This window comes from Ammospiza caudacuta, chromosome 14 (genome assembly GCF_027887145.1).
Source record: "Ammospiza caudacuta isolate bAmmCau1 chromosome 14, bAmmCau1.pri, whole genome shotgun sequence".
NCBI classification, from domain to species: Eukaryota; Metazoa; Chordata; class Aves; order Passeriformes; family Passerellidae; genus Ammospiza; species Ammospiza caudacuta.
In genome coordinates, this window is record NC_080606.1 from 19,441,632 (window position 1) to 19,466,680 (window position 25,049).

At 52.6% G+C, this 25,049-nt stretch overlaps 2 protein-coding genes across 4 annotated transcripts in view; one reads left to right on the forward strand and one right to left on the reverse strand.

Annotated features, from left to right (window-relative positions):
- MCF2 (MCF.2 cell line derived transforming sequence) overlaps positions 1–12,988 on the forward strand; it is a 48,062-nt gene extending 35,074 nt beyond the window's left edge. The window contains exons 21-30 of one of the 3 annotated variants that reach the window (XM_058813908.1): positions 686–811; positions 1,549–1,770; positions 3,466–3,558; positions 3,845–3,923; positions 4,443–4,509; positions 5,379–5,470; positions 5,544–5,656; positions 5,907–6,019; positions 7,413–7,513; positions 11,166–12,988. In XM_058813908.1, coding sequence (XP_058669891.1) covers positions 686–811; positions 1,549–1,770; positions 3,466–3,558; positions 3,845–3,923; positions 4,443–4,509; positions 5,379–5,470; positions 5,544–5,656; positions 5,907–6,019; positions 7,413–7,513; positions 11,166–11,206 — 1,047 coding nt within the window. In that variant the 3' untranslated portion in view covers positions 11,207–12,988. Of the gene's footprint in view, positions 1–685; positions 812–1,548; positions 1,771–3,465; positions 3,559–3,844; positions 3,924–4,442; positions 4,510–5,378; positions 5,471–5,543; positions 5,657–5,906; positions 6,020–7,412; positions 7,514–7,757; positions 8,927–11,165 lie in introns of those variants that run through there. The other 2 variants (XM_058813909.1, XM_058813907.1) reach the window with 2 other exon arrangements.
- Positions 12,989–13,754: 766 nt separating this feature from the next.
- On the reverse strand, positions 13,755–24,236 carry F9 (coagulation factor IX). Its single transcript, XM_058814212.1, has 8 exons — positions 24,149–24,236; positions 22,461–22,624; positions 22,036–22,060; positions 20,223–20,336; positions 18,404–18,532; positions 16,736–16,995; positions 16,111–16,234; positions 13,755–14,482 (listed from the first exon to the last, which is right to left on the reverse strand). The coding sequence occupies exons 1-8, from the start codon at positions 24,213–24,215 to the stop codon at positions 13,935–13,937; spliced, it is 1,431 nt and encodes a 476-aa protein (XP_058670195.1). The 5' UTR covers positions 24,216–24,236; the 3' UTR covers positions 13,755–13,934.
- Positions 24,237–25,049: the final 813 nt, after the last annotated feature.

Consider the following 25,049-nt stretch of genomic DNA (forward strand, 5'->3'; position numbering starts at 1 on the left):
CCATCAATGTTGGTAGCACCTGTAATCTTTAATGCATTTATTATTGTGAATAAATCTTGTGCATTTATTCTTCCCATCTGAGGCAGGGCAGTGCAGTTATTCTCACTGTGTAAGGCAGGAGTTACACTTGGGTGGTAGCTTCTGAACCTCCTTCCAGCCTCTTGAATGAGTATACATGCAGCTGTAGGTGGGCACAGGAGATCTGAAATGAAACCAATTTCATCTCAGTGGTAAAATTCTGTCCTCCATTTACTGACCTGAAGGCTCTGGGTTTTATAGAATTATGTTCCTTGTGCCTGTCAGTCTGGAGACAGTGATCTGCTGCAAGCTCCTTTGAGGGCATGTTGGCACTAATGAAAACCCCATTTGCCTCATTTGCCATATCTGAATAACCCCAGCCTCATTTGCCATATCTCACCAAGCAGGAAAACACGGCACAAAGGGGTCAGAATGTGGTGCTGCTCTGTGCTGACTCCATTCTTAAGGAAATTCATTCTTAAAAATAGGCCATCCCTCACTGGCCTGTCCACACCTCACACTGACTGTGCTTTAGAGGGAGCCTTTTTCCAGGGACGTGAAAGAAGAAACTCAGTGTAGGTCACTTGTGGGCATTGGAAACTTTGGGCAAGGTGGAAAATCTGCTTTGTTCAAGTGCAAACATGTGCTCTCCCATTTCTATTTTCAGGAGCTGCTAAAGTACAGCACGAGCTGTGATGGGGTTCAGGAACTTCAAGAAGCTCTGGTTGCAATGCTGGATTTGCTGAAGTCAGTCAATGACTCCATGCATCAGATTTCAATCACAGGCTATGATGTGAGTGGCTCTGGGCACTGAGAGCCCTGGCACAGGGCTGGGGATGCTCTGGGGCGTGGGGGGTGTGCAGAGTGTGGGAGCTGGCCCAGAGCTGAACCTGTGCAGGGGTTTGGGATCAGGAGCCCTCACAGGTGACAGTCTGCATCTGATTGCAGGGGTTTCGGATATTCTGAGCCCACACTTTGCCACCTTGTGGTTTTCTAGAGTATTTTTCCAGTGTCCCTCTGTGTTCTCATGGCTGACCTGGTAACTCTCCTGGGCTGTTTCTGTAGCATTTCCCATTCAGCATTTAACAAACGCCTCTCTGAGGCTGAGTTTGAACCTTTTCCATTGGAGTGGTTGTATTTCCTAGGGTTTCAGGGGAGCTGCTGATCCCAGGCCTGGCTTCCTGGAGAGTTCCATCTCCTGGTACCTCAGTTCAGGCTCAAAGCTCACTTCCCTGTCCCACCAAAGCAGCCAGAGCCCTTGACATGCTCTTCTCTAGGGGCTGCATGGTTTTCTGTTCCTTTCTTCCAGTTCCTGCCCTCCTAGGCTGGCTGCAGCCCTGCATGAGAGCTGTGCTCCCCTGGCTCCAGGCCATCATCCCAAAGATCCCCTGGTCCCTCCAGGAAGAGCTGTTCTGAGAGGGACGTGCCTTGGAGCAGAGCTGGCCCTGTGTCCTGGCATTGTTTGGAGAGCCCTCTCACATTTTAATTCACCTCTTTTTCGTTCCCTTTTGTCTGTCATGCTCTCCCCAGGGTGACCTGAGCGAACTGGGGAAAGTATTGATGCAGGGATCTTTCAGTGTTTGGGCAGGACACCGAAAAGGGCCCACAAAGATGAAGGACCTGGCCAGGTTCAAGCCCATGCAGAGGCACCTGTTCCTCTATGAGAAAGCCTTGGTCTTCTGCAAGAAGAGAGAGGAGCATGGAGATGGATATGACAAAACCTCATCTTACAGCTTTAAGCACTTTCTGAAAGTAAGGGGTTTTATTTTTGTGGTTTATTTTTGTTATAACCTTAGGGTGTTTTACACAGCCATGTATACTGCAGAGCAGTAATTCTGCAGAGCCAGGGGGTTTATCTCTGACATGGGGTTTGGTTTCTGCTGCTGAGGGCTGTGGTGCCCCACAGGGGTGTGCAGTGATCCAGCAGCTGACAGTAAATCCTGGCCAGGGGGAGGAAATGGAATTTTAAAATCCACTAACCTGGATGAACAGACCTTAAATCTGTCTCTTCCTGGCACTTGTTCTGGGCATCATCATAGTAGATCATCTGAAATTTCTAATGTCTTGATGCCTGGGCAGTTTTGTAGGAGCCTCTATAAATTGCCAAGGTAAACAAGGTGCACAGAACTGGGAATTGCAGTGACTCTATAGATGAGGTGCTCTAGGCTGCCCAACAGCTTTCATCAATTTTAAGTTTTTATAAAACCAAAATGGAGCCTCCTGCAGCTTTCAAAGGGGCAGTGGCCTCAAGCTGTGCCAGGGTGTTCAGCCTGGCTCTGAGGAGTGGGCAGCACTGCACAGCTGCCCAGGGCAGGGGTCCCCATCCCCGGAGGGGTTTACAGCCCTGCGCAGGTGGCACTTGGGGACAGGGTCAGTGTCCCTTGGCAGGGCTGGGTTCGTGGCTGGACTCGATGGTCTCGGGGTCTGTTCCAGCCTCAGTGTTTCTGTGCTGTCAGGAGCAGCTTGGTTCCTGCTCCCTGGGGCTGCTCCTGTCCCTGCAAAGGGGCAGCACCATGAAACAGCTGGAACAGAGCATTTGTCCGTGGCACCTGTGCTGTAAATCATCCAGGGCTTTCAGACCTGAGCACGCACACATTGTCAGGAGGAACAGCTCTGGTGAACAGATGTTATTTCTGAGGGTTTGTTTGTGTTTATAGTGGATTTGTCTGATCCGGTCTGCGTGAATAATTTATGATAGATGATACCTTTATTATTACATCTGCTCCAGAACATGCAAGTGGGATACTGGAGCTATTTCTGGCCATGCCTTAATCAGTGAATAATTGCCAGCAAAGCCTTCTTTGAGGGAGAGGATGGTTCCTGTGCTGTCAGGTATTACAGCAGGTTTCAGCTTCATGGCCTGCTCAGGAGGGAGGGCAGAGCTCTCCTGTTGCTGAAGAATTTTGTGTCTCTAATCATGGTTTGAGCTTGGTTCAGGGGGTCCCACTGTGCAGGTCCTGAAGGATTTGGGCCTTTGGTGTTTCATCCAAACTGTCAGAGGTGGAGGGGGATGATGAGTAAAGCAGCATTCAGCTGCAAGCCAGGCTTGGGGCACCCTAAAATTAACCCTGCTTTTGGAAAGAAATAATCTGTGTGGATAAATAATGTGTATTATAACATGTCAAGTATTTACAAATCTTCATTTGCCAAATCTGAGACATTCTGTGCAGAAAGAGGCAGCTGAGATGATGCTTCAGTTGGTTGCACTGGTTCCCAAATGAAGTTCTCAAAGGTCCATTGATTTGTTGTGGAAAGCTCATCCAAAATGCAGCTGATAGAAAGTCAGGAGGAATGGGACAGATAATGACTTCCAGTTGCTACGTAAATTGAAATTGATGCAACATGTTAAATTCAGTGCAAACAGTTTCACTTGCTGCCAAAGTCTGCATTCCTGGGGAAGAGGGAGCTCTGTGCTGTGTTTAATTTTCTGTTTGTTTGGGTTTGCAGATGAATGCAGTTGGGATAACTGAGAATGTGAAAGGAGACCATCGGAAATTTGAGATCTGGTACAGTGGGAGAGAGGAGGTGTATGTGGTGCAGGTTTGTCCCTTCAGAATCTGGGTATTTGCACATCCTCAGAACTGTGGGGAGAAAATGTCTCATTGATCTCCCTGCTTGTAGTGATAGCTCTACACTTGCCACTGTGCCTTGCCTGGATCTAATGGGAATCATCAATTTTAAAAGATCAAGACTGTTTAAAATTTAGTAGTAGCTTTGGGGAAAAAGGGAATTTCAGATAATTACAGCATAGAAAAGTAAGGTTTTATTCCTACATTATAATGGATGACTCTTAATTCCAAATTCAGACAATTTTCTCTTCTTCCAGGCCCAAACAGTAGATCTGAAGATGGCATGGCTGAATGAAATAAGAAAAATTTTGTTCAAGCAGCAAGAGCTTATAAAGGGTACATTTGCTCAATTTCTCTGTGGCTTTCATTCTGCAGCAGAAGCTTTCCTGTTGGCACATTGCTGATCTTCTAGTCCACTAATTCTCTCTGGAGAATTAATTTTTAGAGCCTGGTAGCAAAATGCTGGAGTGAGGCCTTATATTGCAGGGAAATAACAGAACTTGGAGCAGTAAAAACTGGGTGCTGATGTGCAAATGAATCACAGAAGTACAGTTTTTGGTTGTCATTACCTTGGGCATTATTTCCCATTTGTTATCCTAGGTTTAATGCAGCAAGATACAAACCAGATGCCTAACTGGGAGCATCTCGTGGTCCTAAGGAGCATGCTCTGTGTTGGGTTTGTGCTAACATGCCACTTTAATCATCATTAACTCTGTGCTTTGCAAGAGCCCATAGGTCTGTGTGACTCTGAGCAGAAGCCAGTGGGGTTGTACGAAAGGTCTCATTTTTAAAGCAATGCTCCAAGTGTGAGAGCTGCAGTAGAGAACTGGATTGAAGCTGTGTTTGCCCTTGCAGCAGGGGAGAAGCAGCAGCCTGGCTCGTGCTCGGAGCAGCTCCCACTCTCCTCGCAGCTGGGGGACAGGTGAGTGCTGGGGCTGGGCTAGGCCGGGCTGGGCCGGGCTGGGCCATGCTGGGCTGGGCCATGCTGGGCTGGGCTGGGCTGGGCCGGGCTGGGCTGGGCTGGGCTGGGCTGGGATCAGCTCCCACTCTCCTCCCAGCTGGGGGACAGGTGAGTGCTGGGGCTGGGCTGGGCTGGGCTGGGCCGGGCTGGGCCGGGCTGGGCTGGGATCAGCTCCCACTCTCCTCCCAGCTGGCTGACGGGTGAGTGCCAGGCTAGGCCTGGGCCAGGCTGGGCTGGGCCAGGCTGGGCCATGCTGGGCTGGGCTGGGATCAGCTCCCACTCTCCTCCCAGCTGGGGGACAGGTGAGTGCCAGGCTAGGCCTGGGCCTGGGCCTGGGCTGGGCAGAGCAGAGCTGGGCCCGGCTGGGCTGGGCTGGGATCAGCTCCCACTCTCCTCCCAGCTGGGGGACGGGTGAGGCCTGGCCTGGCCTGGCCTGGCTTGCTGCTGGCCCTGGCCCTCTGTCTGTCCCGGGGAGGGGACAGCAGGGCTGTGCCTCTGCTCCCCCTTGGGTGCCGGTGGCCTGGGGACAGGGTCTGCAGGGACAGCCTCGAGCCTGGCAGCTCAGCTGAGCTGCAGCCCCTCTGCAGATGGAGCAGAGCAGAGACAGGGCTCTGCTTCAGGCCAGAGACACTGCAGCAGCTTCCTTCCCCTCCCAAAAAATTGGGAACTGGGCACTAAGTCCTTAATCTTCACAGAAACATACACTGAGAGTTCAAACATACACTGAGAGGTACCAGGGTTACTTCTGCTCCTGTTTGACAAACCCTCGTGGGGTTGGTGCTCACTGGGGAGGTAAAGCTGGGACTGATTCTGTCCTTTTGCCCCCTCAGGAAGCAGCAGAGAGCCTCCATCAGCTCGGAGGAGAACGACTCGGAGCGCACGAGCCCGGTGCTGCTGTCCCCCCAGAGCAAACCCCACAGAGGTAGGGCCCCTCTCTCTCCCCCCCGGGGCCTCTCTGGGGCTGCTGGCCCAGGCTGAGCCCCGGTGTGTTGCAGGCTGGCCAGGAACGTCCCAGTCCCTGGAGATCTGCGAGGGGCTGGAGGAGTGGGCGGGCCAGCAGGAGCTGTCCAACTGCTCGGACACCGAGGAGGAGGAGGGCACCCAGCTGGTAGGTGATGGGACACCCTGGGGGCTCACTCTGCTTGTTGTCCTCCCTGACGATGCTTGTGTCTTGGCCGTGTCCCTCAGAAATTCCGTATCTCAGTGCGGGCAATGAGAGGATGTCTCAGCCAGAGTTTCTTGAATAATTCTGATGCAGGTAGCTGGTAGGGCTCTGTCACATTCCCTGCAGCAGTCAGACTCACAGCTGCATGATACACAATGCAGCTAAATAATGCAAGTTTTTCTCTCTACCACAGTCTCCAGGAAAATACAAAGCCCTTGCAGACTGCAAGAGGAGAGGATCAGAGGACCTGCTGGTGAAAAACGGGGATGAAATTCAGCTCTTGCATGAAGATGGTGAGGGACAGTGGTAGGTATTTCAGGATTGCTTTGCCTTATCTCCAAGAGCCTGCAGGGCAGTCCCTTCAAATGTCACTTGCCTGGTGACACAGTCATGCAGCTCCTGGCTGAGCTCTAGGCCATTCCAGAAAGTGGAGAATTCATTCTCCTGCCAAGACTAGATCCATCCCCACTGGCATAGCCTGGGGAAACGAGTTAGGGCTCCCCTGGCCATGAGTCTCTGCCTGACCTGGGTTCTCCCAAGACCTTCACAGCCTCTCTTGCCATGCTGTCCCCACTTCAGATGGTGCTTCCCTCTGTCCATCCAGCTCAGCTCCAGGCTGTGTCCCTCTGGGGGTTGACAGCCCCAGTGAGTGGCTGCAGGGTGTTTGCCTCCCTCAGACAGCTCCAGGAGTGTTCCCTACACTGGGGATGGCTGCAGACTGTTTCTGTTGTGTGTGAAGCTGTAAAGGCTCACAAGGGAACCCCTCAGGGCTGGGAGCATCCCCTGGGAGCCCCCCTGGGCCTGCTGGACCACCCTGGTCTGGGGGCAGCCTGCCCCTCCTGAGGCTTACAGCAGTTTGGCTGAGGCTTCTGCTCTTCCCTTTGCAGGATGGTTTTGAGCAGCTCTCAGCCAGCCCAGGGTCTCAGCAGAGGGAGCCCAGGGTGCCAAAGTCCTGTTGGGGGTGTGAGAAGGGTGATGTTGGCAGGAACCTGGGTCAGGTTTGTGCAGGATGCACAGATGTCAATGCCCATGCAGGATTCCTGGCTGAGAGCTACAGCCCCTGCACTTCAAGGGAAATCAGAACAGATTAAAATAGAATATTTCAATTGCAGGGGATCTGCAAGGATCATCTAGCCCCACTGCACTTTGAAGAATTCAGTTTGTTGCTAGCCAAAGCAGATGCAAAGCATCTCACATTTGCTGAAAGTTTACCTCTCCTGGGGGCTCCAGCCAGTGCCATCAGAGATTTCTCACACCAAGCTTTCTGTTAGCACAAATTTCACTGAATGAGTGAGACAGAGGGTTGTCACTTGTGAGCATGAGTATTTCCAGCTGCCTAATCTTGGCTTGAATTCACTTACAGTACCCTGACTAAAATCATCCTACCAGTCTAAATGGCAGAGGAGTGAGAAAAATAATTGTCCTTGACTCCTTCAGTAGCCAGTTTTCCTGAGCTGGCATCTCTGGAGGTCTTGGGCAGGATGACTTGAGAGGGAGTCCTGTCTACAGAGGTGTAGGCTTTTTAATTAGGTTCCTAAATTGAGGTGGGAGGAATGCTTTAAGCACATGGCCAGGCCCTGTTAAAATGCTTCCCTGCTTGGGGTAAATTGCTGCTTGCACCCCAGCTGTGGGGAGCATGCCCTCACCAAACTGCTCTGGGTGCGTTGGCTTCTGTTCCTAATGCTGCTGTCATCCCAAGGCTGGTGAAGAACCTCAACAGAAGGAAAGAAGGCTGGATCCCTGTGCACAGTCTGCAGATTGTGGTCGGGGACTGCAGGTTTCGGAATGCCAAAGTTGCAGGTATTTGATAGCACGCCTAGCAGAAATATCCCATAGCTCAAACCAGGTCTTTTAAGCCATTTGCATTACACTTGATCTACTAAACCTGGCTGCTTATGCCTCTGCTGGAGTAATAGGAAAACAAGCAGCTATCCCAAAAAGCCTGCAAAAGTAGTAAATTAAGCTTTTTTGGTTGGTTGTTTGTTTAAGATGTTTCTGAGACTTTAGGCACGAGTAAATTAAAACCAAGCATTTAAAAACGTAGATTTCATTGCAAGAGCACTGGGTAGAAGACTGGGGAGAAGAGACGGAGTCTGACCAGGGATTCCAGGACTGTTTTCCTCCTCCCTGCTGTAGCTCACACCTCCTGTGGAGCAGGAGGTACCTAAGCCAAATCTCCTGCTGCTGCTAAAGACATCGAGGCCTGACCCCAGCACTCTAAGGCAATACTTCCTCCCTGCTGCCCTCACTGCTGCCTGCTGGTCAATCCACTCTAGAGAAAGTTCGTTATAAACAGGTTTCAGCCAAAGGCTTGGAGTTCTCGTTTTCTAGCTGTAACTGTACATAGCAATAGACAGGGAAGCATAAGAGATGACACAAGAAAATGCCTTAAGAGCAGCCTGTTGCCCTTGCCATGTCACTGCTCCATGTGTTGCCTCATCACCACACTGTCCTCAGCAAATGGGACACCAGGGCTGGAGGTGGAACAGCTCAGGAAGCCCACACAGACTTAGTCCATTAAAAAAAAAAATTAAATTTACTAGCTATTACTGTATGAAGCAAAACTTGAAAGGAGATTTCTATTTTAAAAATTCTTTTTGTCAGAATCTGTTTCTTTGATGAAGGTGAAGGAAGCCATCTGAAAGGCTCAGAATTCCAGTCAGCTCTTGATGGTTTTTTGGTGCATTTCAGTGAAATCCTTCCTCTGCAGGAAGGTATGTTTTATCCCCGTTGTTGCAGGGCACACAAATCTCAAGGTTGAAGGTTTGCTGATTTTCTGTAAGCGGTAGTTTGCTAACCACTGTTCAGGGTGGGTTTCCTGGCACCCTGCAGTTGTGGCTCTCTTGATCTTCTCTCCATGTATACCTACCCCATCTCACCAGATCCTATGCAGAAGGAGTTTCCACCTGAGGATGCATCTCAAAAAAGGTGCTGGGAAACTTTGAACCCTGGTTTGCATTGTCAGTGGTGATGTCCCCAAAAACCTAGAGACTGTCAGCTCTGCACTGGTTTATAAAGTTGCTGAGTACAAAGTGAGGGGAATTTCATGGTGTGAAACCACAGAAATGCCTCCTGTGAGTGCCACACCCCTGCCCAGGTACCCCAGAGCTGTGTCCCAGGCTCTGAGAGCACTGGGGCTCTGTTTTCCATGTGGAGGTAACTGTTCTCTTTGCTGTTTCTGCTGGTGCCTGCAGTCCCAAGGCACGATTCTAACCTTGCACACACCAGGAAATGCTGGGGGATGATGTGGGATGTTCTCCTGCTATTTCTAGAGCTGTTCCTAGAGCTTTCCAGCACTGTGTCCTTACAGCCATAAGCAACTTGCACTCTGAAAATTGATTTTCACGCAGTTCTTCTGCACTCAGCAATTGCCTTTACCCTGGGCTGGTCCCTTCACCCTGCAGTGACTCTGGGCTGGGCTTTGCTGCTGCTGCAGGAGATGGAGCTCTTGCTCCAGTCAGCAGAGATCAGGCAGCCAGGCTGGTGGAGCCCGGCAGGGCAGGAGCAGCCTCGGATCCCTCCCTGAGCTGCCTGTGCTGAGCTGCTGCTTTGCATGTCAGCAGTGTAAACCTGATTAACACTGTGGGACCCCCGGGGGCTTGGGGAGTGCTGGAGTCACTTCAGGGCCGGGGGGAGAGGCACTTTGGCATTTGTGGAGGCAGCGCCTGTGTTACTGCTCAGCTCCAGGTTCCCCTAATTAAAACTCTGTGTCCAGTCACAGAATTTCACAGCAGAATTCACACAAATCTGGGGTTTGGGATTTTTGTCAGGGCAAAGCCTTTAGCTGAATAGAATAAATGGTTCCCTTACCTTCACATTCCCCCCTTGATTTATCCTGTGGCCCACCACAGGATGGCTCATAGCTGCATGCCCACAGGCTGTTCCTCTCCCCTCCTGCTAATGATTCCAGTGTTGAGCCAATGCAGATCATCATGAAGGTCCAGGGAACTCTTTGCTGTCCATTTTAAGTGAGCAGAGGGGTATTTGGTCAATGCTTCACTTCCCAGCTTTGCAAATCCACGGTCCTCTTGTAAATCTTGGCCTGGACATGAGCCATGAGTTCCCTGGGAGGAAGGTGGCTGGCTTGGAGAGCATTTTGGAAATGAGTTTTCCTTCTGCTGTGCCTCTAGCTGTAAGTTCTGAGATTAGTCCTTGCTGCTTCCTTCCAGACAGATTTATTCTCTCTGCTCTGCAAACCCATGGTGGATTTTTTTAATGTGCATGATGAAGGAGCAGTTTTGTATTGCAGGTGGTAACATGCAGAGCTCTAAATGAAGAATATTTGGAGAGAGCTGTGCCCAGAAGGAGCAATACTCAGAATGTACTGCTGCTGAGGCTCACCCATGTGTTGGGGGTTTCAGCTGCCTTGCAGGTGGTCAGGCACTGCCTGGTTAACTGGCTTGGCTTTTCCATGAATTAACATGGGGATGCAGGATTATCTCCTCATGTCAGGGAAGGTTGGGGCTCCAGCAGTACAGTCCCAACTCCCTTCTGCCCTGGAGCAGGAGAGAAAGCATTTCTGCATGTCCCTTGGTGTGCCAGGGTCACAGTGGGCAGCACTGGCAGGTCTGTGCCAGTGAGGAGGAGGAGGAAGGTCTCACCTCTCAGCTGCACTGCAGCACCAAGAACCAGGTTCCCTTTGAACTCTCTTCCTTCCAGGGCACAGGCTCCTGTTCCATGTGCCAGACCCTCTCCTAGTTTGTTTAACATCCTGCTTGCCAAATCCTCTCCCCCAAGCCTCAGGGGGATCCCCTGTGCCTGCTCTCCATGCCATAAAGCTGAGCAGAGGTTTCCCCAGCTGGCAGTGCCTGAAGGACTGAGCTTGCATGTCCTGTGCCCCTTGGACTGGGATTGTCCTGTGCCTCCTGGACAATCCCTGGGGATTCTCTGTGCCCCTGGCCACCCTGGACCTGCCTGGCCAGGCTATTCCTGCCTGTGGCTCCAGCTTTGGCAGGCTGCTGTGCCATGTTGGCCGGAAGGTGCCAGCTGTGCCCACGCTCTGGCTGCAGTGCCACCACAGCTGGCAGCTGCAGCACAGCTCCTTCTCTGCCCCTCACTCCCTTCAGTGACTGCAGCCACAGGCTCTTGTGTCCACACAGGGTCCCTTAGAGGCAATGCTGACTTTTTTAGCCTTTGAAGCATAAAGCAGGTCTCTCCTGCGCCCTGCAGCTCTTTAGTAACCCAGAAACCATCTCCAGCCTGACAACATAAAGAGCCCAGAGAAGATTTCAGCTGGCCTTGCTGTGATAATGAAGTGATAGGTGATGGAAATGAGTCAAACCCTGTGGTCCTGCCTTAGTCAAGGCTCTCACTGAAGCCGGTGGGAGTTCAGCTTTTAGGGAGAAATGCATTTGGTTTTTTCTGTTATACAAATGTTACATGATTACAGGGAACAATGTCTTTCTTGGAATCAGATGCTTTAATATTAACACCATTCTCCATTACTTTATAGATGCTGCCCTGTGTAACACCAGGAAGTTTAGTTCCCCTTGAACTGAGGGTGAACTAGCAGCATCCCATTTTCGATGCTCTTGGGAAGCTTTCAGCTCAGTGTTACAGAGAAATAGCACAGTAGTTGGAGCTGTCCTGTCCTGTTCATCACATTCACAGACCTCCACAGCCTCATCTGCACTGAGTGGGACTGGGGTCCTAAGCAGCTTCTCATGCTCATAAAGGAAGCCATTCTCTGCTCTTTGGTTTTGTTTGCCTGTGGAAATGATGGTATTTTATTCATTTTCTTGCTGTTTTTCCATGACATACATCATGTTTCATCAGAGAAGTACTCTACAGTTTCCTGACACTTTGTTTAGATGCTTGAAATCTCCTCTGCAGGTTGAAGTAGGTTTTGCCTACATACTAGCTGACAAGTGTTGAAGTTGCAAACAAGAGTTGAGTTTTGGTAAACCAAAAAGAAAAAAAAACCAAACCAAGAAGCTGTATGTCCTGCTTAATTGATTTTATGGGTGGATTTTTCTTAACTATCTGCTTCAGCTGTGTGAATGTAATGTTCTGTAAGAGCATCATCTGGCTGACTCCACGTGAGGAAGCAATAACACTAAAGTTCCTCTTTTTGCACTTAGGGTCTGACTCCAGCCCACTGCAGTCAGCCTCCCTGATCTCAGTGGGGTCTGGGTCAGCTCAAACTGACACCTCAGGGTTGTCACCAATCACTTAGGGTCCCAAAGCGTCCCAGGGCTGAAACCTGTATCTAGCAAGTGTTGAAGTTTACATTAATGTATGTACCTTTGAAACACGTGCCATAAATCCCAGCTAAATGTCCATGTTTGCACTAAGGATGTTCTTGTGATAAGACTTTTTCAGTATCTTTAACAATAACGTATCTACTGAATTTTTGAGAAGGGAGAAAGAATGTTGAAGACTGATAATTTAAATTTGTGTTTCGTTGTTTAGTTTTGCTTTTGTAGAACATAGGTAGGTACAGGTGGTTTGAACTTTTGAGCAGATGTGTGCAAAGAGCACCTGAGTGTGTGGAGAGCAGGTTAATGGTGTGCATGCAGTAGTGAGTTTGCTCTGCCCCAGCCAAAGGAAATGTTTATTCCATGGACTAAAGGGGGACCTTTATGATCTGACTTTCATTTGTGAGCTGGTCCTTAGGCACAGGTTAAGTCAGGACGTGCTGGGTTTGTTTTGTGCCTGTTGTTGTGTGGAGCAGTTGCTGAGCTATGGCTGGAGCTCCCCAGCCCCCAGTGCTGCTCCTCCAGGACTGGGTGAGCCCTGAGCCCCTCGGAGCCAGGCCCAGCTGAGTCTGAGCTGAGCAGCCCCAGAGCCAGCACATCCCGTGTCCTTCACTGGAGCCACAGTGCAACCACTGCAGGCTCTGTTCCTCTGCTTCCAAATCAGCCACAATGCACTCGTGAGGTGGGAAAGTCTTAATTACTGTTGGGGCTCTTTCTAGTGGTTACAATTCTTGTGCTAACAATACACATTTTGAGGTACAATGTAAATATTTGTCTGAAACACAGCACACATTGCATATTGAATGATTTTAATCTTTTTTGTCTTCCATAGTTTTAAATCTAAGCTTTTATTAATTTATGAGGTTGATAAGTTCAGCAAATCTGAATGTACAGTCTGAGGTTTTTAACATTTGAAACTTTGCACACATGGTATGTTCCCCTGAGTATGCTGTTGAACTAGGCTCTCCATGTATATGTATAAATTACAGTAGAGAATTTTCTCTGACTGCAAGTTTAAATGAACTATATTGTATATGTACCTGTAAAAATGTGTTAAATCTATATTTAAAGATTAAAACTTGTTAAATAAATCCATTTGAGAATATGCAATTCTGTTCAAATATACATCTGCTATAATTCCAGAGGGGAAAAAAAAGTGCTCACAGTGTTGGTTTTATTTCATTTCCTTGGAACAACTTAAAACCTTCTTACATGCATTTTGATTTTAAGGTAAGCAGTGGCAGATGATCCAATTAGTTTCTTGCTGGATGCAGTGGCAATGAGAGTGGCAGAGGCACCTTTGCACTCATAGTGAAGTCTGCACTAGCAGCTGCTGACAGCCTGCCCTGGCTCAGGGTGTCCCCAGTGTCCCCTGCACCCATCCCAGCAGGGTCAGGGTGTCCCCAGTGTCCCCTGCACCCATCCCAGCAGGGTCAGGGTGTCCCCAATGTCCCCTGGACCCATCCCAGCAGGGTCAGGGTGTCCCCAATGTCCCCTGCACCCATCCCAGCAGGGTCAGGGTGTCCCCAGCCTCTGCTCCATGTGAAAACCTCTGTTTGGGAGCACTGTGGCTGCACTGCTGTGTGTGTTCACCTCCCTCGTGGGCTCCTGGGGTGCTGCTGGGGCACCAGTGCCTGCTGGGCTTCCCTTGCCCACACTGCTGTGTGCCAGCTGTGGGCAGTGCTGGTGCCACACTGGCCTGGGACATGTGTGATCCATTCCCCTGCTGATTCACCAACCCCTGCATTTGGGATTTGGGGACTAACACCACCCCAGCAGTGCCAGTGCATTAAAAAATGCAGCCGTGGGTCATTAAAAGGCTTTTTATTTCCTTATTACCACATTTTCATTGCATTCTCTCAACTTCTTCCTTCCAAGAGCAGAAGTTATTTCATCCAGAAACGTTTATTGAAATGCCACGGTCTCTCAAAGCCACGGGGATTGCCAAGGTCCCTCTCCACATCCCCAGTCCATCCTCCAGCGTGGTGCAGCCTCCCCAGCAGGGCTCAGCGCTCCTCCCGGGCTCAGGGGAGCTTCGTGGTTTGCTTGATCCACTTGACGTACTTGGAGACCCTGGTGTAGATGCCGTACTTGCCGGGCAGGGCGCACTCCTCGCCCCAGCTGGTGATGCCCGTGAGGAACCAGGTGCCCTCGATCTCGGTGGTGTAGGGTCCCCCGCTGTCCCCCTCGCACGTGTCCCTGCCGCCGGTGGGGAACCCCGCGCAGAACATGTTCTGCAGGATGCTGGTGGAGGTGCTCTTCAGGCAGGTGGGCCGGTCCACGAAGGGCACCCTGAGCACCTGCAGGGTGGTGGCCGCGCGGCCGCGGAACAGCACCCTGCCCCAGCCGCTGACGGTGCCCACGCCCTGCTTCAGGAGGGCGTTGGTGAACTCGCGGCTGCCCAGGCACACGGGCGTCACGTAGCTGTTGAAGGTGAGCGGCCGCTCCAGCTCCAGCAGGGCGATGTCGTTGTGGTACTCGTTGATGGAGGCGTTGTACGTGGGGTGGGGCAGCAGCCTCACCACCTTGCGCAGCTGCTCCGTGTGGTCATCGCTCTGGACGTCGTGTTCACCTGCACAGAGCGGCGGGGCTGGGTGCCCGGGCAGCGCCAGGGACTGTGCCCTGCTGGTGCCAGCCTGTGCCAGTCCAGCCCAGAGGCTGCAGAGGGCTGTGGCAGCGCCAGGGACTGTGCCCTGCTGGAGCCAGCCCTGTGCCACTCCAGCCCAGGGGCTGCGCCAGGGACTGTGCCCTGCTGGTGCCAGCCCGTGCCAGTGCCACTCCAGCCCAGTCCAGAGGGCTGAGCCCTCAGGTGCCTCTGAGGATATTCTGGCCGGGCTGCTGGCTCCTCATCAGAGGCACCTGCAGGTTCCCTCATGTCTCAGGCCCCTGGCACAACCCAGGTGTGTCACTGGGAACACACCGTCCAGCCAGGCAGCAAAGATGCAGATGCTTTTGCCAGAGCTAGCAGCAAAGTGGCTGTTCTGGGGATTTAGCACCCTCAGAGAGAGGTGAGGGGATGTCACCCTTGCAGCAAAGGGGGCAGAACTCACTGATGAAAAATGCTGGTCTAAAATAAATAAGGTATTAGTGAAAAGAAACCTTAACCTCCCCTTTCTAAACCCCCAGAGCCACGGGGCATGATGGGGTGCGGGAAGGCAGCGGTGCCACCGCTGAAGCTCACAGGTGCCCCTGTGCCTGCCCGAGGCTCAGCTGCTCTCGGCCGCTGCCGGCAGCCGCGGGATGCCGTGATCGCGGTGCAGGATGCTGCGGGATGCTGCGATGGCAGTGCGGGATGCCGTGATCGCGGTGCAGGATGCTGTGATGGTAGTGCCAGCACCTGCGGGATGCCGCGATCGCGGTGCCTGCAGCTGCGGGATGCCGCGATCGCGGTGCGGGATGCTGTGACCGCAGCCTGTTACCCCGCCTTGTGTAACAGGTGGGGAGAGGCAGGGCAGAGCTCGGGTGGCTGAAGGGGCAGCACCTGGGGCCGCATCCCCCGCGGGCTGAGCAGCATTAAGGACATTAAGGATGGCGTTTGCCGGGTACCGTCCCGCAGCCCCCGGGGCGTTCGGGCCGTGCTGCGGGGACTCCCCCGGCCCTCCGGAACCGGCGGCACCGAGCATCACCTGCGGAGCCGGTACGGAGCCAGCCTGAGGTGAGCGGGTGCTGCGGGCTCGGCGGGGCTCGGGGGGCACGGTGGGAACGGCAGCTTCCTCCCTCCCTCCCTCCCAGGCTGTTCCTACAGCCCAAACGTGGGGGAGACTTTCAGCTGGCTTTTCTTACGTTAGAGGTGCTTGCTATTGCTGGGGACCTGAAAATGTGATTCAGGGATGAAAGTGGAGAAACAAAGAAGTGTAGGGGAGGGGAAGGCTTCTTCCAGCGGGCTTTAAAGCTGCCTGGATGAGCCCCTGGCTCAGGTGAGCTCGCCCATGGCCAGGCTGATCTGCGCTCACACTGGCTGTGGCACCAAGGCAGACCCGGCTCGGTGCTCCTGCCAGAGGTGCTGGCACCTGCAGGACCAGGCTGCGGAAGGGTTGTAGGTTCAGCTGGGGCCTCTGTGCCCCCAGCAGCCCATGTCACACCCCACAGCAGCTCGAGTCAGGCCCCACAGCACTTCATGTCCTGCTGCTGCCCCTCACTGGGCTCAGTGCCCTGTGCCCTGCCTTGTGCCCATCCCTCCCCTCGTGCCCAGGGGCTCACCTGCCACAGCAGTGAGGTTGTGGGTGAAGCCTGGCTTCAGGCAGTGTGCTGCTGTCACCAGCCACTTCTCGTTGATGATGGTGGCGCTGCAGAAGCCCACACCTTGGCTGTTCACCAGCAGAACCTGTGGGAGCAGGGCAAATCTCACCCTGGGGTTTGGGTAAGCCTGGAGCAGCGGAAGGTGGCCCTGGTCACAGCTGGGGGCTGGAACTGGGTGATCTTTAAGGTTCCTTCCAACCCAAACTGTTGGGTGATTCTATGATCTGATGGAGCCAAAAAATGAGTTGCATTGCTCCTTGCAAAACTCCCTTCCCTCCCAGCTTACTTTTGGCACATTCATGGACTACCAGGCAATCTGCTGCTGTAGCTCAACCCTCTGTGCCCCACTGGGTAAAGCTGCTGTGACTGTGACTTGTGGCTTTCTTTGCCAGAGGAAAGCCTCATGCAGGAAAGTTTTGTTGCTGTTTCTATCCACATAGAAGTGTGTGTGGGAAGGAGCTGTGCTCCTGTTGGGCCTGAGGCTATTGCCAGCCTAACCCCAGAGCCAGGCTCTGGGTGTTCAAAGGCAGGATGCTCTGTGCTCAGAAGGGCTGCTGGGCTCCCAGAAGGTTTGCAAAGGCTGTACCTGCCAGGGCACCTCTCCCTTCATGCTGTCCGAGCCGCCAACAACGCGAGTGCCCGTCCTGAGCACGGGCGTGATCCTCGTGGGGGCTGCGGTGCTGCTGCTCTCCGTGGCATTGTCCTGGCCCTCCTCGGGGCCCTGCCCCTCCTCGGGGCCCTCCTCGGGCTCCTCGCCCGTGCTGTTCCAGTGCTCAAAGGTGTTCATGGAGCGCGTCAGCTTCCTCTTGGCCTCGGGAGCCGTGATCCTCCCGCAGGGGAACGGCACTGCGAGAGGAAGGGACGCACTGGGGCCGGCTGTGGCACGCTGGGGGTGGCTGTGTCACACCCTAGAGCCACCAGAGGGGAGGGAGCAGGGAAACCCTCACCTCAGCAGGGTTTGGGTACCAGCTCAGGGCTGTGGGCTGAGCATCGGCACCCTGTGCTGTGCCTTGGAGCCCCAGTGTGAGGGATATGGAAACACAGCAAAAGCATTGATTGTTTCTGGGCTTTGGAAATGACATCTGAGCAGCTTCAAAAGTGAAAAAGTTTGTGTGGAGCACCTGTGCCTGATGGCCGGGGCAGCTGTGCCTGCCCTTGGCAGGATGTGTGCTGCATACCTGGAATCCTGTGCTGGGCACTTCCAGAGCAGTGACCCCAGAGCAATGAACAGCCAGGGCAGGAAATAACAGCTGCCAATTGTACAGATAATCCTGCTTGGCACCAAGGTGAGGAAAACATTAATAAACTCTTCCTAGAGTTGAATGTTTCCTCTGTTAATGAAGAACTCATCTGCAGGCTCGTTTCACACGAGCTCTTCCCGTTGCTCTCCCACGCAGCGTGTGCTGAATTCCTGCTGGTGGTGGCAGTCAAAATAGTAAATAGCACCAGGCATTGTCTTTCATCTGAAAAGCTCTCAGAAGCACTGAGCAAACAAACATTAGTGTAAAATCAGATGTGAGTGTGGCCTACTGAGACTTCATCCTTTATTTTTAAACAGCTCACTTTAGGGACAGGACTCAAACGAGTGTTGAGTGATGGAAAGTGGTACCTGCAGGCTCTGCCTATGAAAGGAAGGTCTCAGAGCCAACAAAACAAAGCTTTTGCAGGAAGGACAATCACCCAACCTGAAAGACAATCTTCTTGCTAACTCTAAACCTTTCTGGTCCAGTGAAAGTGATACAGCATTGTTGGGCAACACGGGATGAGATCCTCTGTTCACAGGATGAGAGTCTCTGTTCGCAGGATTCCCAGCCCAGGATCCTTCCCAAACTGACTGCTGGCTGCCAGCCCTTTCAGGAGGTCACTGCTCCCTGGGGCAGCTGACAGAGCTGCCCTGTGCAGGTGCCTGCATGTGAGCTTGGGTGTGCAACCTGCTGCAGTCAGTTAGAAATGTCATAGCATCAAATGGTAAACTGGCTTCAGATGGCAAAATGTTTATCTGCTCAGTCTCTTCTCTGCCAGATGTGCTTCTGAGATGCTCGTGCCCAGTTAATTTGCTGTGCTGTGGTGGGTCTGCATGTGTCAGTGAGTTTATAGGTATTGTCATGGTCTAGGAGCAGGGTAGAGCTGGGGAGCACAAGGAGAACCTGCTATTCTTTAGCCCTTTGTGAAGCTGCAGCCTCAAGCTCTGCACTAAATCCAGGACAAGGATTGAACTTGAACCCAACCTCTTAAAAGCAGTTTAAAAGCTCACCTGTAGGTTCACAGGACTTTCCATCTTCATGCAGTTTATAGCCAGGGGCACAGGAGCACACAACCTTCTGTGGGGGCTGATGACTGCAGAAGTGCTTGCAGCCTCCATTTTTGATAGCACAGGTGAAGTCTGAAAGAAATGAAAATGAAACTGTGAGAGCTCTCTTGAAACCCAGCTGGTCAGAGATCTGCTGAGACTGGGGGATTTGGGCTCAGCAAAGGGGAACTTTAACTCCACTCCCACTTCCCCCCAGGGGCTGACCCAGACTGTGGAAAGCAGGTGGTTTGCAAGGAGCTGGGGAGGCAGGGCAGTCCCATTCCTGTTGGGCTCACAGTGCAGGGCAGTCCCATCCCTGCTCACAGTTCAGGAGCACTGGGCAGGTCGAGGAGCTCACAGAGCCCCACAGAGCCCTGTCACAGCCTCCAACAAGCGTGCTGGCTGAAATTTGGCACCTGACCCTACAGGACTCTTGCAAATATTTGGTGACAAGCCATGTGATTTCCCCACTCTTGTGCTTTTGGCAGTGGGGGAGAACACCCTGGACAGACTGGAGCAGCACCCTGGATAGACTGGAACACCGTGTATAGACCGGAACACCCTGTATAAACTGGAGCAATTCCCAGGCACAGCCAGGTTTCCATCCCCTGCACCAGCCCTCACTCCTCTGGCAGCAGCACCTTGGAGCTGGGGAACCCAAACCTGCAGAGGCCCCTGCAATTCCCAGGGAGTTTTCAAAAAACTTCACAGCAGATTAACTCCACTCCCACTTCCTCAAGGACACCTCCCTTCCTGTAGCCATTTTAATGCCATCATTTACTATTTTTACAGAGCTCTTCTTCACGCCTCACTTCCAGCTCTATTTTTGCTCCTCACTTCCCCAAGAAATCTGCAATGAGACTATTTAAATTTGATGCAACTTTGAAATGCTCTTTTTAACGTATACTCCTCTCTTGCCAGAGCAGAAATACAACTAGAAAGAGAATCTTTTATTAGTGCAGTGAGTCTAGCACATTATGTGAGCTGCACAGCCCCTGATTATATTATAAGAGCTGAATATCCCTCTTGCTTAAATTATCAGCTGTTTGGTTTTCACAGACTCCTCAACCCATCAGGAAAATATTTGCCTTTTATTTGCCTCCAGAATCAAGGTTGCTGCTGATAATTGTAATTATGAATTAAGCAGAGTGCTATTGAGGGGAAGTCAGGATAGTCCTGCCCTGCCCAGCACCTGCTGCTCAGCCTGGCGTGAGGAAGGGGAGTGGGAGAATGGGGGCTCCATGGATCTGTGGGAGAATGGGGGTTCTGTGGGGTCTGTGGGGAACTCTGCCCTAAGCAGGCTGTCCCTGACTGAGCAGTCCCAGGCAGGTTTGTGCTTTTGGGACACAAAGGAAGGGCTCTGTGTCAACATTTGCCCTGGCAGCCACAGCAGGACAGCAGACCTTGAGCCTGAGTCTCCACTGAGCCCTGCCTAGGAGCAGGTGCCCAGCACGGGGGAGCTGGGGCTGGGCAGGGCCAGAGACAGCCCCTGCGGTCCCCAGGCTGTCCCCCTGCCATCCCCAGGGCCTGCTGTCCCCAGCCATGTCCCCAGGCTGTCCCCCTGCCATCCCCAGGGCCCTGCGGTCCCCAGGCTGTCCCCCTGCCATCCCCAGTGCCCTGCTGTCCCCTGCCATGTCCCCCTGCCATCCCAGGCCCAGCAGGCTGCATTTCCCCCTCCCTGGCTCCCAGCACAGCAGGGTGGGTGTCACCAGCCCCAGAGGGTGACCCTGATCCCAGGGGTCCCAGCAGAGCAGCAGGGCCCTGGGGCAGCCCTGGCACGTACCTATCTCACAGTTCTTGCCTTCATAGCCAGCTGGGCACCAGCACACGTAGGAATTGATCTGGTCCTTGCACTCGGCTCCGTTTTTGCACGGGTTGGGGTCGCACTGATCCCCATCTTGGAGAGAGCACAGCAGAGTCAGAAAACACGGGGCTGACCCCCACCCACGGGCTGACAGCCACCACAGCCCTGCCAGGGCCAGCACAGCTCCTCCCTGGGCTGGGGACAGCCAGGCCTGGCAGCTGAGAGCGCAGCGCCAGGGCAGCAGGGCTGTGTCCCCAGGGCTGTGTCCCCTGTCCCCTGTGGGTCACTCTGCCCCTCTGCAGTCGCCCTCCTGCAGCATCCCAGCAGGACCTCATGGCTTGGCCAAACGAGACACATGTAGGAGGTTTGCTCCTTCAGGAGTGCTTTGAGTGTCCCAATCTGGGTTGTTTGAACACTCAGGCTGCTCTGTGACAGTTTGGATCTGTGCACGGGAGTATGGAGACGTGTCTGGTGTCAGGATTGAGAACCTCCCTGTTGCTCTCCCTTTCTCAGTCCTGCACTGTTACCTGCTCTAGATTTCTCCCCATGTGCCAGGGCTTTTATTTTTCCAGCTCTAGCTGAGAACCTGAGGCTTTAATGAAACCACTCACATTGCAAAGTTGGGCATGTACAGCTCTGGAGAAGCAAATCAGGGACGTTAAACCATGGGGATGCCCTTTGAATGTTTGTGCCAAGGCATGGAGAAAGGGCAGGGCCGAGCTGGGTTTGTGCCCTGAGAAGGGGCAGGACAGGGTGGCAGCCCACAGGGCTTTCAGGAAAGGGCTGGAATGCAAAATGCAAACAGAACAAAATGGTTTGGACTTGTCTGAGTCCTGCTGGAGCTCTGAGGCAGGGTGAGAACTGCAGCTGGGGCTGTGCAGGGCTGAGCTCCTGAGGGCTGCACAAACCAAACCAGCAAACCAGGCACCCCAGATGACAGAGGAATAGATGGCATTCCTTATTTCTGATCAGCCAATTTGTTACAGTGGCAGGGAAACAAATGCACTGTGGAGTTTCATCAGTTGTTTTTTCAGAGCACAGTCCTGCAATGCAAATGTAATGTTTTTATTTTATAGTCTGGACTGAGTAATCTGAATTATTTAAGGCTTTTTAGTGAGATGTTCTGGGCACTCTGCCAATCCGCCAAACAGTTCATTTATTGAAATGTCCTCAAAATTAGTTTCAGATGGTGTAGTGGGCATTGCAATCTTTTTGTTAAGGGACCAAGGAGTCGTTGGGGATGGAGGCTCAAAAGGAAGAAGTGGATGTGGAAAGAAAGCAGTGAAGTGAGGGTGTGAATTGCAAACAGCTGTTTGCTATGATCATGTTGAGGCTCCACTTTAATATGGCATTTCTAGGGATTCACGCTGTGCCTTCACAGGGCTGTGCCTTATCTGGAGATCTCTGCTTGGGAACAGAGCATTTGCTGTTTGCTGAAGGGGTGTTAATTATTGCTGTGTTATTTTACTCTGTGGCACAGCTGAAACTGGAGCCAGAGCCTGACCTGGGCTCAATGAGATCCAGCACTCTGCCTGCACTGGTTTTGTTCAGTGAGGTTTTCAAATTTGTTAGAAAAACCCCGCTTGAACAAATAAAATGCTAAGGCATCCTTTTTTCTTTGGCTTGCCATTTCTATACCAATGGGACAGACCCAGGCTGGCCACTGAAGGACTTGGAGTGTCAGGCCCTGACAGTTCCTGGATGCTGGAATACATTTGTTACAGACACATCAGGTCTTTATGCACTGAGACAGGAATATTAAGCATTAGAACATGAAGAAAGCAGCTCTTACCAACGTATGTTTGCCAAAACTGCATCTGCAAAGGGAAAAAAGAAAAAGTTTCCTTTGTTTTCTAATTTCTGGGTGTTGAGTGACTGAGGCAGTACCTGGATGGCTCCAAAGCTGAAGGGAAAAACTTGCAGGGAACCACCAGCTCCATATCCCAGTGGTGGCTGATGAAGCCTTTACAGCAGCTCCCACCAGCTCCATATCCCAGTGGTGGCTGATGAAGCCTTTACAGCAGCTCCCCAGCCCAAGTGATGAGCACAGAGGAGAACCTGCCATGCCTGAGGCTGCCCTGGGCCCTGCAGGTTTTCTCCTGGCTGTTCCCCCTCCTGCCCCTCTGTGCCCCAGCTGGAGGGAGCAGGGTTAAGATTAGGGTTTAGGATTAGGGTTAGGGTTAGGTTAGGCTCAGGCGGGAGCATCATGGCACTCACCGTTTTCTCTTCGTTCTCAAACACCTCCCGAGCCTCCTCATAGCTGCACTTCTCCTCGATGCACTCCCTCTCCAGGTTGCCGGGGATCACCTCCTCCAGCCGGTTGGAGTTGGCTCTGCGCTGCCTCTGCAGCACCGAGCTGGCCTCCCTGCTGCCCAGGAACACTGCAGGGGACAGGGCAGGACGGGCTGGACGGGCTGGCAGGGCTCTGTCCTTCCAGAAAATGAGTCTCTCCAGGTGTGCAACCCCCATTGCCCATGGCCAGAGACAGGCCCATGCTGCCACTGAGATTTCTGGACTGAGATTTCTTTATTGCCCCACCTCAGCCCCTTTGATCCAAAGGATCAAATCTGCACAGCCAAATGTCAAAATAGTCAATAGAAATGGCTGATGGGGAGGGCTGAAGTTTGATGCTTAAAGTACCCCAAAGCAGATGGTGTGAGAGTCTCCCATCACAGATGCACAGACTGGAATAAGCTGTTTGAGAGGGGAAAATAATGGCCTTTTCCATGCTGCTGCTGGTGAGCTCTTGTTTGGCCGCAGAAACTGTCCTGCCCTGTGTGCCTGTGCTGGCCATCTGCCCCTGCAGGGCTCTGGCCCTTGGGATCAGGGGCAATTCCTCCTCTCCTCCTCCTCATCCCTGCCCGCAGCCCTGGGTGCCAGCATCTCCTGCAGGCAGGAGGGGAGCCTTCCTCACCCCTGGGCCCCCTCCTCAGTGGTGTTGGTGCCCACCCTCCTCAGTGGGTCCCACTGCTGCTTTTACCATCAAAACTTGATTGGGGCTGCAGGGTCACTCTGTGGGGTGACAGGAATGGCCCCTGGGGCTGGCAACCTGCTCACCCTGAGGATAACTCACACACCATCTACCTGCTTCTGAACCACCCCCTGAGACAGGGACACGGGGCTCTAGGCAGGTGCTGGCACGGCACACCTGTCCTGTCCCCTGTATTTTACAGGGGGTACACCTGGTGAGGGGTGGAAAAATATGAGGTTCTGCTCACTTTTCACTGCTGAGCAAACATTTTGGAAAGAGCCTTTTTAAACCTGTTTCCAGCAATGTTTAATGAAAGAAGAAAGGGCAGCCTTGCAGGAAACAGGGCTCACACTGGAGCAGCCTCTGCTGGAAGTGTTGCTGCTGCAGATAAATCAAAATCCTGCATTACTGCGTGTGATTGCCCACATCCATCAGCTGCTCTCTCCTGTCCCAGCCCTGGCTGCATCGCACAGCCCTTGTTAAAGCCACGCTGGGCTTGCCTTTAAACAACCCTGCAGTGGCAAATCCAAGGAGAGTTTATGGACGTGAGCACTTGTTTGCTCTCCAGGACAAAGTGATGGTACCAAAGAGGTGGGACTGTCACTCCCCCAGCAGCGCTCTCCCCTTTCCCCTTCTGTGTGTGCCTCCTAAGATGGAGCTCTGAAAGCCTAAAGATGCAAAAACCTAAGGAAAAATCCATTCTGAAAATGAATCCCTGTGACACATGCTGTATAAAATCAGCACAAAGCCATTATTTCATTGCCCCAGCAAAGAGCAGATCTTTGAAAGGAGCAGAGCAATGCAGCAGTGCCTCTGAGCTGCTCTCCAGCACTGCCCGAGCTGTCACACTGCATCCAGGTGACAACCTGTGCCCAGCCCGAGTCTGTGACACCTGTGCCCAAAACTGAAGGCTTTGCTGTTGAGGGGCACTCACCTGTGTTTCCAGCAGCCAGGCAGGCTCCCAGCAGACATAAGCACAGCGTGAGGGGGCCCTTTGCCATCTTCTCCCCTGGCCAGGCTCTGACAGCGCGCAGGGCTGAGCTCAGGCAATGGTTCAAAGGGCAGCAGTTGTTTGTTCGCTGCTCTGGGCAGCCCCGGCGTTAAGGTGGCCACACGTCCCCGTGCCCAGCACAGGCAGCTCTGCTCTGCCACCCCAGGGCAGCCTGGGCTCCTGGCACGGGGGCATCACAGACTGCCAGGGGCTGAAATAGGGATGGGACAGGGACAGGGACAGGGCTGTGCCCTCTGGACGTGCTGCTCTCTCCAAGCTGCAGCACCACTCATGCTCTGAGGCCACAGCAGCCCTGGGTGGCTGGTAAAGCTTCTCCTCAAGCTTATGACCCATAAATTCTACGCTCTCAGTCCAGAAAATGAGGACCATTCCTTTGTGAGGCACAGGGCACGGACATTTGTGGCTCATGGATTTGGGGTTGCCTCTGTGTGCAGCACGCACCCAGCAGGTGAAGAGGAGATGCTGAATATGAGTTGCAGCCTCGTGAGATCCCTCTTGTCTAGGTGGGAAAAAATCCTTCATCTTCCTTTTCTTGAGCAAACAAAAAGTCCTGAAACCTATAATTCATCTTGTTTCTTCTTGCTCCGTTTGAAATGATCCTTATTCATCACTGACGGTAGCTTTTGTTATCAAATTTCTGTGCTTGATAAATGAGTTAGGATGAGGTAATGTGCTGTTGATGTAAATTGAATGCAAAGTGAAGAAGGTAATGATCGCCTCTCATTCTCTGTGCATGTGAAATGCAAATGTGAGAAAATAAATGGGGCTAAAATGCTGAAACAATACATCTCCTATCAACAAAGAGGAGTGGGGAGAATGGCTG

Excerpts from the sequence above, each read along its gene's own strand:
- F9 (XM_058814212.1), bottom strand. The coding sequence starts at position 24,215 with ATGGCAAAGGGCCCCCTCACGCTGTGCTTATGTCTGCTGGGAGCCTGC. Across the intron at positions 20,337-22,035 it reads GTTTTGGCAAACATACGTTG|ATGGGGATCAGTGCGACCCC; the intron begins GTAAGAGCTGCT and ends GCTCTCTCCAAG. Across the intron at positions 16,235-16,735 it reads AGGGAGAGGTGCCCTGGCAG|GTTCTGCTGGTGAACAGCCA; the intron begins GTACAGCCTTTG and ends CTGCTCCCACAG.